The sequence below is a fragment of the Syngnathus leptorhynchus genome, chromosome 6, assembly GCF_054491065.1.
Source record: "Syngnathus leptorhynchus isolate UIUO chromosome 6, UIUO_Slep, whole genome shotgun sequence".
Lineage (NCBI taxonomy): Eukaryota > Metazoa > Chordata > Actinopteri > Syngnathiformes > Syngnathidae > Syngnathus > Syngnathus leptorhynchus.
The window spans coordinates 6,695,952-6,708,066 of NC_141200.1; the positions used below are offsets into that span (position 1 = coordinate 6,695,952).

General features: G+C 40.6%; 5 protein-coding genes across 6 annotated transcripts in view; 2 read left to right on the top strand and 3 right to left on the bottom strand.

The window, feature by feature from the left end:
* Window positions 1-92: 92 nt before the first annotated feature.
* On the bottom strand, window positions 93-1,855 carry faap24 (FA core complex associated protein 24). Its single transcript, XM_085914288.1, has 4 exons — window positions 1,626-1,855; window positions 1,061-1,203; window positions 847-1,002; window positions 93-696 (listed from the first exon to the last, which is right to left on the bottom strand). Exons 1-4 carry the CDS (start codon window positions 1,720-1,722, stop codon window positions 445-447), a joined length of 648 nt encoding a protein of 215 aa, XP_085770414.1. The 5' UTR covers window positions 1,723-1,855; the 3' UTR covers window positions 93-444.
* Window positions 1,856-2,032: 177 nt separating this feature from the next.
* Window positions 2,033-3,278, bottom strand: LOC147055668 (dynein light chain roadblock-type 2-like). The gene is made up of 4 exons (XM_085914289.1): window positions 3,212-3,278; window positions 3,041-3,116; window positions 2,471-2,638; window positions 2,033-2,374 (listed from the first exon to the last, which is right to left on the bottom strand). Exons 1-4 carry the CDS (start codon window positions 3,212-3,214, stop codon window positions 2,331-2,333), a joined length of 291 nt encoding a protein of 96 aa, XP_085770415.1. The 5' UTR covers window positions 3,215-3,278; the 3' UTR covers window positions 2,033-2,330.
* Window positions 3,254-5,737, top strand: psmd7 (proteasome 26S subunit, non-ATPase 7). Its single transcript, XM_085914287.1, has 8 exons — window positions 3,254-3,419; window positions 3,812-3,903; window positions 3,986-4,078; window positions 4,193-4,290; window positions 4,368-4,448; window positions 4,681-4,772; window positions 4,908-5,106; window positions 5,261-5,737. Exons 1-8 carry the CDS (start codon window positions 3,346-3,348, stop codon window positions 5,510-5,512), a joined length of 981 nt encoding a protein of 326 aa, XP_085770413.1. The 5' UTR covers window positions 3,254-3,345; the 3' UTR covers window positions 5,513-5,737.
* A 1,106-nt stretch (window positions 5,738-6,843) lies between these two features.
* Window positions 6,844-11,783, top strand: hprt1l (hypoxanthine phosphoribosyltransferase 1, like). Its single transcript, XM_085915397.1, has 9 exons — window positions 6,844-7,254; window positions 7,830-7,936; window positions 8,133-8,316; window positions 9,005-9,070; window positions 9,149-9,166; window positions 9,331-9,413; window positions 10,506-10,552; window positions 10,876-10,952; window positions 11,329-11,783. The coding sequence occupies exons 1-9, from the start codon at window positions 7,210-7,212 to the stop codon at window positions 11,374-11,376; spliced, it is 675 nt and encodes a 224-aa protein (XP_085771523.1). The 5' UTR covers window positions 6,844-7,209; the 3' UTR covers window positions 11,377-11,783.
* LOC147055671 (nuclear factor of activated T-cells 5-like) overlaps window positions 9,735-12,115 on the bottom strand; it is a 28,347-nt gene continuing 25,966 nt past the window's right edge. For both annotated transcript variants that reach the window (XR_015066542.1, XM_085915395.1), the window contains exon 14: window positions 9,735-11,340. Coding sequence is in view for 1 of the 2 variants with exons in the window: in XM_085915395.1 (XP_085771521.1) it covers window positions 11,307-11,340 (34 nt within the window). In the remaining variant the exon portion in view is untranslated. The remainder of the gene's footprint in view (window positions 11,341-12,115) is intronic.

Genomic DNA, 12,115 nt, shown 5'->3' on the forward strand with positions numbered 1-12,115 from the left:
AGAAGCAATAAACACGAGTGTCAATAGATAAGCAGCCACGCAGAATAGAGTGCAGTTAATACTAAGTACTGAATGCAAGCACAAATATATAATTGTGTTTGAAAATATGTATTTTGTTCAAAGCAGAAAACTCTCAGAAAGCTCACTCTGAAAGTCGTATTGCAAGTAAACATGAATGTCATTACCCGTTTTGATATCTTAGTACAACCCATAGAGACTGCACATTAAATAGTTTTCTCTTGTATTGAGAGTAAGTCAAGCATCAGCAGAATATGCTAATTCCACACAAAAGGCCTCCGCCGACATTCTAACGTCAAACTGTGAGGCACTAGTGCCAACTAGTTTGCTGCCCATTTGGCATAATCTATATGGCACATTTTGCAAGCCAAAGATCCCTGTTCTGTCCAAGTAAAAGGTGCCATTGGTTTTCAGAGTGGCCGTGGGTCATATCCCTGTTGCAGTGGACTTGTGGAAGAATGTGTGGATGTTCTGAGCGGCGGCTTGGCCTACGACGGCCTCCAGCTCGCCGACGGTGGCGTTGCACAGCTGATGAATGCTGGGAAAGTGCTCCAACAGGACCAGAGCTTTGACGCGGCCTATCCCGGGAACCTGCTGGACCGCGGCCAAGACCAGTGGGTCCAAGAGTCCGGACGAGCTCCTTCTGCTGAATGGGTTCTCTTTGCTGTCCGTGTGAACCTGAAATCATGATGGAAGAGCACCATTATGTAACATTTAACAGATCCCTCTAGATGGCGGCTTTTCATCGCTTTGGATTTGGACTGAAGTACACAAAGCAAAGCTGGAGTGTGAATTCACTCAGATGGCATCAATGAAGAGTGACAATACCATTTGAAGGAGAAGCTGTGACGCCTCCGTCTGCCCGCCAACTGGCAGCAGTGCTAGGCCGAGCTCCAACACGACAAACTTCTGGACGGCCCAGAAGTACTGCTCCACCAGGCGGGTTTTCTCAATTAGGACCAGCTCCTGGAATCTGCCGCAGGCCTGCGGTGACAACACAAATTCAGGCTAAAACCTAAAAAGGAGACCAGCTCAAACTCACATTCCTGTAGCGAACCAGCTTCCTCTTGTAGGAGGCACCTGCGATGATGTCACACTTTGAAAGGTAGAGGATACAGCTCTTATTTGGGAGAAAGAAGTCGGCCACACCCAGCTCGCTTTCGAACAGTATCTTCACACCTGCACCTAGAGCAGAGAAACAAGATTGTGTCACAGATGTATTTATATTAAACCCAATACACTGTCTATGTATGAAGATGGTTGCTAAAAAAATTCAAAAAAAAAACCGTCAACTGTGGAGTGATCACTTGTTAAGCTGTTTTCCACCATTTTAATTTTCCTTAATTTCTAGGGGTTGAGTGACTAAAAAAAGTACCACGTGATGAGGTTTGGGGTTTTACATGACCTTTATTATTATTAATTGTTTCTGTGAAAGTTGCAAAAAGGTGATGGTTAAAAACGTTTCGTTGTGTAAAATAGGGCATTAAGACATTTTAAATGATGGCACTGTCATTACATTTTACCACAAGCTAACGGGAAAATTCTGCGGCGAAAATGCATATTAAAACATCCATCCATTTTCTGTACCGCATGTGTCACATGTTTACCTTTCAAACTTTGAATAAGCGACGAGTCTCTCCACTTCTCGCTAGTGATGACATGCCCGTAAGGAGGGACGCTCAAAGTCGCTTTTTTGCTTTCCATTACGTCGACAAAAGACTAATACACAAATTAGTTGGGTAAAAAATGAATGTCGAAACAAAAATATGTCGTGTTGCCAACATAATGCCTTCCTTTACTTATGTTTTGGAATTGGGGCGCCTTGTCTTTTTCTCGTCTTAAAAATGATCCTGACAAGGACCACAAGCAGGATGTTGCCCTCTAGAGGACCGCGGCGCAATCACAGCCACTTTCGTCACTTCATCTTCCACTTGTCGTTTAATTTGGGGGGACAACAAAACAAAGAAACAAAAAAACTGTTTACAATAGGTTAAATATTATACTCATTGGAAAAATAAATGATTTTCCCCCAAAAAAACAGAAATAAAATATTTAAAACTAGTCAGTTGTGCTCCGATGATTATAAGGCGCCAGCCAGTTAAAGCAAAAAATGGCAGGGCCAATTTTTTTTTTGTTCCCAGTCTGCTTTTATGCAGTAGAAATTATTTTATTCGACCTTAGGTTTCATCGCCAAGTCCCAGTTGCCGTGTGCCTTTTACCATTAGTCACCTGTGACAGGCTTCACCTCATTGGAACCCACCACAGAAACAATTCAGCATTTTTCTTGAATGATAACGCATAACTAGGGCACCTTAGCCATCACACCTCTGGAGGACAATCACGAGAGAGCCACTCTCTGAGGACACACAAGATAAAAAAAAATAAAAAGATAAGGCTACTTGAAGGTTTCTCATGTGATTTGCCATTTTGAAGAGTATTTTAACACAATTACCTGGTGCAACCATGATCTCTTGGTTCTTCGTGCCAATGCGGAGGACAGTGAGATCGTTCTGAGGGTCAATGTCCCTCACTGTGCTGGTGGCCATCGTGGTCAGGTGGCCAAGGATCCCAACGTACCTTGCGGCCTTTGAGCTCTCAAACGTTGATCGGACTGGGAGACCTGTCAAATAGTATTTTACTACTGTTGTCACCCAAAAAAATGTTAGGTTTAACTAGATTTGGTAGGTCTACCAATGATGATGCGACTCCATCAGAAATAGTGACATGGGTCACAATAAAATAAAAATGAAAAACACAAGCAACAAGTCTTGCAATTCTGTGCAATGCAAAGAAACAGATGCAATTGTAAAATCAGAGGACTTTCGGGGTTTCAATATAGTTAAAGAAATTTAATGCCTCTTTTAAATGAATGCCGGATGAGAGGCTAAATTATCAGATGCCTTGTCCCAAATATACTTGTCTTCCAGCTATAAATGGTTCCCTAAAAAAGACAATGTCTAAATGCCTTTCTCAAATTCTAGATGTAATACACAAATTATTCGAGAGGTTAAGTCACCATTACCATCCGCATTGGCAATAATTGTTCCAATCACGCTCCTATTAGCTTCCACTCTCTGGAATGTTTCCTCAACTTCTGCCTGCAGGATAAAAAAAATATATATATTTATGATATAAGCAATAATACCCCACCGACACAAATACGATCAGATGATTTCAAACTAAAAGTTAAAACCATTTCGTCGGCGAGTCTTGCGTCCTCAAGTTGCCACTGGAAACAGAAGTGACGGAGGCCGTGCGAGGAAGTGACGTCAACGGAAGTGTAGCGTAACTGGCGTTGTTTTTAGGCGTGTAAAAGTAGCGAAGAAGATGCCGGACTTAGCAGTAGAAAATGTGGTCGTTCACCCTTTGGTATTGCTCAGCGTGGTCGATCATTTTAACAGGTCGGTGCGTTTATTACGTGTTTTTGTATTGAGCTACTCCTTTCTGTTTAAATTATAAAAACAAAGTCCCTCTAATGCAAGTGCGCTTTGAGCTAAGCTATGTTAGCCGTGCTGAGTCAGAGCGCCGTTGAGAATGAATGGAAAAGAGCTTAGCATAGTTAGCGTACTAATGCTAGCTGTAATTGCCATAAATACGATGTCAGTAAAAGTATAAGATCTATAAAATCATAAATTTTTGACAACTGGACACTTTTGTATATGAATACCGAGACATCAAAGACTTATGATATTTTGTCAATGGTGTACTAAGTGGTATTATGCTTAGCATTTAGCATTGATTATCCCTGTGACAGGGATAAGCTTTTTGATAACTGTCTAATTCAATGGTGCAGAATAGGCAAGGTTGGCAATCAGAAAAGAGTGGTGGGTGTCCTCCTGGGTTCGTGGCAGAAGAAAGTTCTTGACGTGTCAAATAGTTTTGCAGGTGAGTGTGTTCCCATTATTTCATATGAACTTGTCATGATTGAATCTGAAGAATTGTTAAAAATGAACCTGTTTATGTGCAGTACCGTTTGACGAAGATGACAAGGATGACTCCGTGTGGTTCCTGGACCACGACTACTTGGAGAACATGTATGGCATGTTCAAGAAAGTCAATGGTAAGATTTGACTGCTAGCCAGCTATGTTAGTCACATGTGAATTTAAAGCTCACCCCTGTCTGCATTTCCTTGTGTATTGCATTTACATGTACTTGTACTTATTATCCTTTTAGCCAGAGAAAGAATTGTGGGGTGGTACCACACGGGGCCCAAGTTGCATAAGAACGATATCGCCATCAATGAGCTCATCAAGCAGTACTGTACCAATTCAGTAAGAAACTACAGTCTTTGTTTTCTTTCCATCATGGGTTTTGCAAGCTTTCCATTGTGCGTCTTTTACCCTTCTAGGTTTTAGTTATTATTGACGTAAAGCCCAAAGACCTCGGCCTTCCCACAGAAGCGTACATCTCTGTAGAAGAAATACATGACGTAAGTAAATGCTTATACTCTAACACTAATTTCAATTTTGAAATTCTGTGAAATTCCCATTCATCACAGGGATACGTTCCAGATCCACACACAATAGGTGGAAATAAGCAATAAAGAAAAACTATAATTAATAAATGAATGAATGAATAAATAAACATTGTCACTCAAATATAGTCAAACAAGCCACAATATAGGAATTTCTTTTACATAGCAATGTATTGTTTCCTTGTAGGATGGCACTCCAACGTCAAAGACGTTTGAGCACGTTACCAGCGAAATCGGAGCTGAGGAAGCAGAAGAAGTGGGAGTGGAGCACTTGCTCAGGTATTCAATTGCGCTGTTGCTGTGCCATATTCATAAATCGATAACGACCCATGATCCTAATAAGGAAAAATGCTCTAGAAAATGATAATAAAAGCGACCCCCTTCCAAATGGTGTGTGTGTGCGTGCGCGTACAGAGATATTAAGGACACGACAGTGGGCACGCTGTCGCAACGCATCACAAACCAAGTCCACGGTCTGAAGGGCCTCAACTCAAAGCTGCTGGAAATCCGCTCATACCTGGAGAGGGTGGTCGCCGGCAAACTTCCCATCAACCACCAGATCATCTACCAGCTGCAGGATGTCTTCAACCTGCTGCCCGACGTCAACCTGCTGGTAAGTCGAGGTACCGCTGTATCCCTGAACATGAGGCAAAGTGCACGTAACCATTAAATTAATTGTAGAGGATTATTTTGGACTTATTCTTTTACCTCAGATCCGCTGTCTGTTCTGTGTTGTGATTTGGCCGATGCCCATTTTGTCTGGGTAGGAGTTCACCAAGGCGTTCTACCTGAAGACCAACGACCAGATGCTGGTGGTCTACCTGGCGTCGCTCATCCGCTCAGTGGTGGCCCTGCACAATCTGATCAACAACAAGATCTCCAACCGGGACGCAGAGAAAAAGGAGGGCCAGGAGAAGGAAGAGGGCAAGAAGGAGAAGAAGGACGACAAGGAGAAGAAAGATGACAAGGAGAAGGACAAAACGGACAGCGCCAAGAAAGACGAGAAGAAAAAGAAATGAGCGGCTCTCGGGCTATAAGCAGGACTCGACATGGGGAACAGTGTCAACTGAGATGCACACACTCTTATACAAAGACTGTTGATGATGATACCGGTTTGCTTCTTTTGTTCCGAAACGCGACAAAATGTTTTCATAGTTGCCATACGTGGTGCTGCGCTGCACCATGGCATTGCTCTTTTTGCAAGATGCTTTCTGTATCACTTATTAAATTGGAATCCTATTAAATTCAGTGGGTTTTGTTTTTTGTGCCCACACTTCTGGTTTTATCTTTTAAGAGTGGGTAAAAATAGTAGCTGTTGAGTGCATCTAAATAGAGACAAGTAGAGACATGCTCCAATGTGTCCATCAGGATTACAGACTTTGTCTAAATGATGATGGGTGATGCAAAGTACTTAAACCTTGGTAAGTGCCAAAGTACACTTCTCTTCAAGTCAGTCAGTCTTTCAGTCTCATGTGCTACAAAGTGTTATGGCAGTGTCAATCTGGCATTGTCATGTGATCTAACAAATAACATGCATATGACCCCACCCCTAACTTCATGCCCCCCGGGTGAGAGGCCTGTTTCCATAAGGTCCGCCACCATGATTTTCCATTTACGGCCAAATGAAACACCTAACCGTTTGTGGGAAAAACAAGAACTCGTGGCAACACAGCAGCACCTCAGGTTAAGACAACACGGAATATTTATCATGGAGAAGCCAAAAGAAGAGAGCACGAGTGTCTTTCCTTCTGCCTGGTGTGCTTCAGAAAAATGCTGTGCTTTAAACAGTGCAAAGCACTGTTGCTGTTCTTGAAACCAATATAGTCATGAAATAAATTATGCTTCAGCATATAGCCACATGAGGTCAGTTTGAAACAATGTATTACAAATAAGATCGCTTCCAAAAAAAACTAGATTTATTCAAATATTTCCTAAAGAATTGTCTAAACTTGATTACATAGGGCTTGGCATCAATAAAGAGCAGAACAATTGCAATAAGAAAACACATTAATTTAATAAAATACCTATTAGAAAATGATTTTAAAAAACATCTTTAAAGTAATATTTGACATCAGTCTAATTTCGCTTTATCCACATTAATTATATATAATTTGACAATATAAAATCTTATCTGCAACCTCAATACAGTGAATCCCCGCTATTCACGGGAGATAGGGCCAGAGCCAACCAGAAATAGTGAAAATACATAAATTGATCACCCTAAAAAAAATAAAAAACATAACGTGAATAAACAGGACCCCACCCTTCACCCTCCCCGACAATGCATCAAATTTCAGGGGCTACAGTATAACAGTGTCTATTTTTGGTAGAAGAGTAGCATAATAAAAGACGGATGACGATGATCCAAAGGCGAACGGGGCACTTTAAACTGCGTCATTTCCAGCCTCTCCCTCGCTCTCTCTCATTTTAGAACAGTCCTGCAGTCTCCTGCACTTCGCTTGCATCACCCGCCGGTACCGGTATCTCGTTGGAGTCAGTCATCCAGTGTTCAGACACCTCGCCCCGAACACTCCCCAGGTCTAAATCAGATTATTACCGTAAGGGGAGGAAAAGTGGATCCTGACGTAAGAGGCTTAAATCCTGCACCATCGCCAACACTCTCAATTCCGAGCTTCTTCATCCTGTCAACGGCGGAGGCATCCGCGCAGAATATCGAGCATGCTTGCTCCGCTTCTTCTCTGAGACGAACCGGGAAATGAACCGAATAACCAGCAACAACGACATGGCGTCGTATCTCCAGGTGAGGCCGCCCCCCGAGTTCGACGGTGATAATTAACTTGTGAGGAGTACTATGATCCGTGCAATTATAATCTCGACACGCAAATTGGGCAATTAAATGTGTTTTTATTGTTATTAATAGAGTGGGTGCGCGCGTGTCCGAGAGGTTAAACAGGTGGTTGAGAAGATGGACTGTTGTCAAGGCGCGTGCACGCAGACCTCCTCGGCTTTGCATTTAGGGAGTGTGCATTGAAAACTACACTACGGCCCTCACTTGACATCTGATTTTATTTTTGGCAAGTAATCGTAATTGCATAATAATGTTTTTGCCCCAGATAGGTCTAATATTGGATGCGTTTTTGGTAACCAAAAGGCTATGTCATAAAGTTTCCATGTCAGGATCAAGAGCAGGTTTATTTATACCCATTAATTTCCCAGTTGAATCAATGCTCCGTATTAAATATAATTGCTCCAAATGCATTCAGAAAAATTATGCAGAGCATGTGTGACTTACAAAGTCAGTGCATTATGATGTGTGCAACAAAATTACAGAAATCTGCACTGTTTTAGTAAATTCCTCCCTTTTTTTGCATACAGATCGCAGACGACGAGAAAGGCTACAACCTGGACCTTTTCTGCGTGCCCAGACATTACGAGAAGGATTTGGACAAGGTGATCATTCCTCATGGACTCATTATGGACAGGTGAGCAACACGACGGGGGCAATGAGTGTTGATAGTAGACCTGGGGGCATTTGCTTCTCAAATCATTACAATCCTTTTTGCAAGAGGTTAGTTTGAATAAGGGCACAACACACGTGTGGAGATCTGTATTGGGCAAAGTGACATTTTTCCCATACTGTGTTGTAGTTGTCTGTGAAATGCTTTGCGTGTGTTGCAGAACGGAACGTTTGGCCCGCGACATCGTGCGGGACATGGGGGGCCATCATATCGTCGCCCTTTGTGTGCTGAAGGGCGGCTACAAATTCTTTGCAGACCTGCTCGACTACATTAAGACGCTGAACCAAAACAGCGATAAATCGGTCCCACTCACGGTGGATTTCATTAGAGTAAAAAGTTACTGCGTAAGTTCATGCTCTCTCTCTTTTCGGTCAAGTATTTGGTGTGAGATTTATGCAGGTGACTTTAGAAGTCGAGTGTCATGAATGTTACTGGTTTGCTTGGGGGAGGGACTGTTGTGGAATGTGACAAAATCGGAGTTGGTGACTGACAATTAGAAGGGCTGAATGCTGTATTACCAGATAGTGTTTTTTTTTTTTTCACTTTAAGCTCTAAACACTCTGGCTAAGCATTTACAGTACATCTTAATAAATTTGAATAGCGTGGACATTATTTTTGTTTCAGTTATACCTTAGATTAAACACAAGAAAATTCATTGCTACCTATTTCCATATTAAGAACCTAACCCTAGTTTGAAACCCTAAACCTCGTTTGAAACCCTACCCCTAATTTGAAACCCTAATCCTAGTTTGAAACCCTAGTTTGAAACCCTGACCCTCGTTTGAAAGATATTTTGTTTTCTTATGTAGTATTCCAATCTCTTGACCTTGTGAATTTAGGGTTTCTATTAGTTGTGAGCAACAATCTTAAAAAAATCATGACTCTCACTTTTGGAACTGAACTACTGAAATCCATTTCCACCTTATTCAAATGTATTGAAATAAACAGCGGGACTCTTAAGTTAACAATAGTACCTTTGTATTAAAAGTATAAGGAGACGTCTTCACAATGTAATTTCTCTATGACCCCTAGAATGACAAGTCGTCGAACAACGTCAAAGTTATTGGAGGCGATGATCTGTCCAGTCTCTCAGGAAAGGTCTGTGCCCTCCTCATTATTAATGTCTTGGATCATCTGTGTACATAAGTCTCATTCACATTTTTGTCATCCCTGCAGCATGTTTTGATAGTTGAGGTAAGAGACTCTTCTTGGATGGGTTACTTTAAACATACCAATTTTAAACGTTTTGTTAATTACACACTTTAAGATTTGTGACTGTATTGCAGCATTCCTTTACTGAATGCTTGAGCGTTGCCTAATGTTGACCAGTCATGCTATGCGTCCCCTATGTAATAAAGGACATCGTGGAAACGGGAAAGACAATGCAGACGCTGCTCTCCCTGCTAAATAAAAGCAGGCCCAAGATGGTGAAAGTGGTGAGGTAAGGCCATGCGCCCTTATCCGGGAAGTCGCCCGCAAGCATGCTTCCAGGCAGCATGCACGTAAATACTAATGGACACTCTTACTTTTAGTGTGGAGCATCTTAAGGCTTAATCTGCACTGAGAGAAAGAAAGAGTGTGTGTGGCCACTAAGTGTTTGAAGTTTTGTCAGTTTCCTGTTTTGGGTGTAAAAATAGCATCGTCTTGCTTGATATTTATAGCTCGTGCTTTCACACGCTGGTGAGGGAAATCATGTTTTTAAGCAAAGGAAAAAAAGTGGACGAAGAACATGACTTTAAAGGAGATTTATAGTGAACCCTGGTTTATTGTGGGGTATAAATTCCAAACTCACCCACAAGAGGTGAAAGTTTGCAATACAGTGACATCCTGACTTACAAGTTTTTAATCGTTCCACAACCACATTTGCAACTCAAAACTTGTTTCCCTATTGAAATGAATGCAAATGCCATTCATTGATTCTAGATTCCCTCCAAAAACTAGACATTTTCTAACGTTTTTCAGGAGGAAATTAGTACTCTACATTATTCTAAAAAGAGAAAAGTTCATTCAAGACAAAAATACATTGTAAAGAATTCTCAGTATTATGTTGATCAATGTGAGACTTCTTCAGGTATACATGCTTTGGCCACCAGTGGTCAGTATAATACAGGGAACCAAAATGACAAGCCAGTCACAATTGCTCAGTAAATGGCACTTATAATTGTTTACACAGAGGATGAAGAATATTTATCTGTTTTCAAATATCTGTTGCTTGAAGGGCTATGCCACAAAACAGATGCTATTCATTAGCTTGTCTATGGAAATTCACATTTCATGTTAGAGTTAAGCTTGTGGACAAACGTAATAAAATAAAATAAAAACTCCTCCTAAGCAACACATACAGACACAGCATCTAACAATAACAGTACAACAATAATTAAAAAGTAAACTTTTCCATATGTCACCTTTTAAATGTGACAATAATGACTTAAAATCCCTATCAGTTATTATATATGTCCATATTTGCACAGATATCTGATATTTTTTGTTCAATGTCAGTTCTCATGAACATACATCTCCTTTCTGTTTGCAGCCTGTTGGTGAAGAGGACTCCCAGGAGTTCAGGGTATAGACCAGATTGTAAGTACAGTACGATGTATATCCACATCACTGTCTTTTAGCATTATATAATAAAGCTCTGATCAGGATTAACATTCATTTGAGGAAAAATGCTTATACTTGATTGCCACATGTTACATAATGTTTTTAGTGTTGATAATCTGTCCCTTAAGCGGTGCTAAGGGTGCCTCATTATCGTCGATTTGATCTGAATCACAAATCTTGATACAGCAAAAGAGGCTTCACTATCCTGCTAGTTTTTCTTTCCTGCATCTCCATTGACCATTTGGACGGCTGTTAATAGCACATCCAAACGATACTAACGTGACAACGTTACTCTGCAGACATTGGATTTGAAGTGCCCGATGCCTTCCTGGTGGGCTATGCTTTGGACTACAATGAATACTTCCGAGATCTCAGTGTAAGTAAACACTTGTATGACATATACATGAACTAATCTCAGTTTCATAAAACACACTTGACAATATGGTTTGCATTACATTCTTTAGTCTTTATGCTGATGTCAGCTTCTTGTGAAATTCTTGTACATTTGACATAAATGGTGAAATTACAGCCACGTTCAAACACAGGTCCTGCTAAGTGAGAATTTTAACACACATTTTACACAGTTGTCCTAAAAAGGTTTCACACAGAGTAGCTATAAAATCACAAGTCTCATTCACAGACACAGCAGGAACTTTGTGATCTGGCAAATTTCTTCAGGCCTTTGTCAGGCTTGCAAAGATGGCCCCCTTTGGCACAGCCAGTGTTTCTCTTATTTCTCTTCTCCTTTGCAGCATATCTGCATACTGAACGACAAAGCCAAGGAGAAGTATAAAGTGTGAGGCGATGACAAATCAAATCGACGACAACTGGAACCACTGTGATGAGCCTGCTCTTCTCTTTTTTTTATTTTTATACACAAGAGTTTGCAAAATGTGCAGAGGATATTTCTAACCCTTGTAACTGAAAATTATGATGGATATTTTGGTTGTGCTTTATTTATGTATTTATTGATATCAAGAGATGATTTACCTGTACATTTAGATGTATCTTTATTATTTTAAGGAAAGAGAATGTAACTCATTTGCTGACTCAGGCTTTTCAGTGAGTAAAACAGCCTTTTAGTTTGCACATACTGTATGTATACTGTTGCATTGTACTGTATATGCCAAGTGGACGTGTTAACAATCAACGTGCTGTATGTTTTATTTGGTAAATGACATTTGCATCATAAAGGTGTTGCAATATATCTCAGTTGAAAGCACGGCTGTGTTTTATTTTTGGCCCACATGAGACTGTTTCCCAGAAGAGGAAGTAGTGAAAAAAAAATGTAGAAATATGAAAGACTAATACAAAGAGATTTTAAAGTGAAGCTCTGTTCTAATCAAATTGAAGTGCAACAATTTTCACATTGCGTGCACAGATAAAAAAACAAAAAGGTAAAAATAATCAGAAAAATTGCCATCTGTTCCACAGAGAGATTTCACAAAATAAACATCTTACATATATGTGAGATGTCTATAGACGCACTGCAGAATTTCTGCCTTTAACACAGATGCCAGAAAAAGAACATTCTGTTTC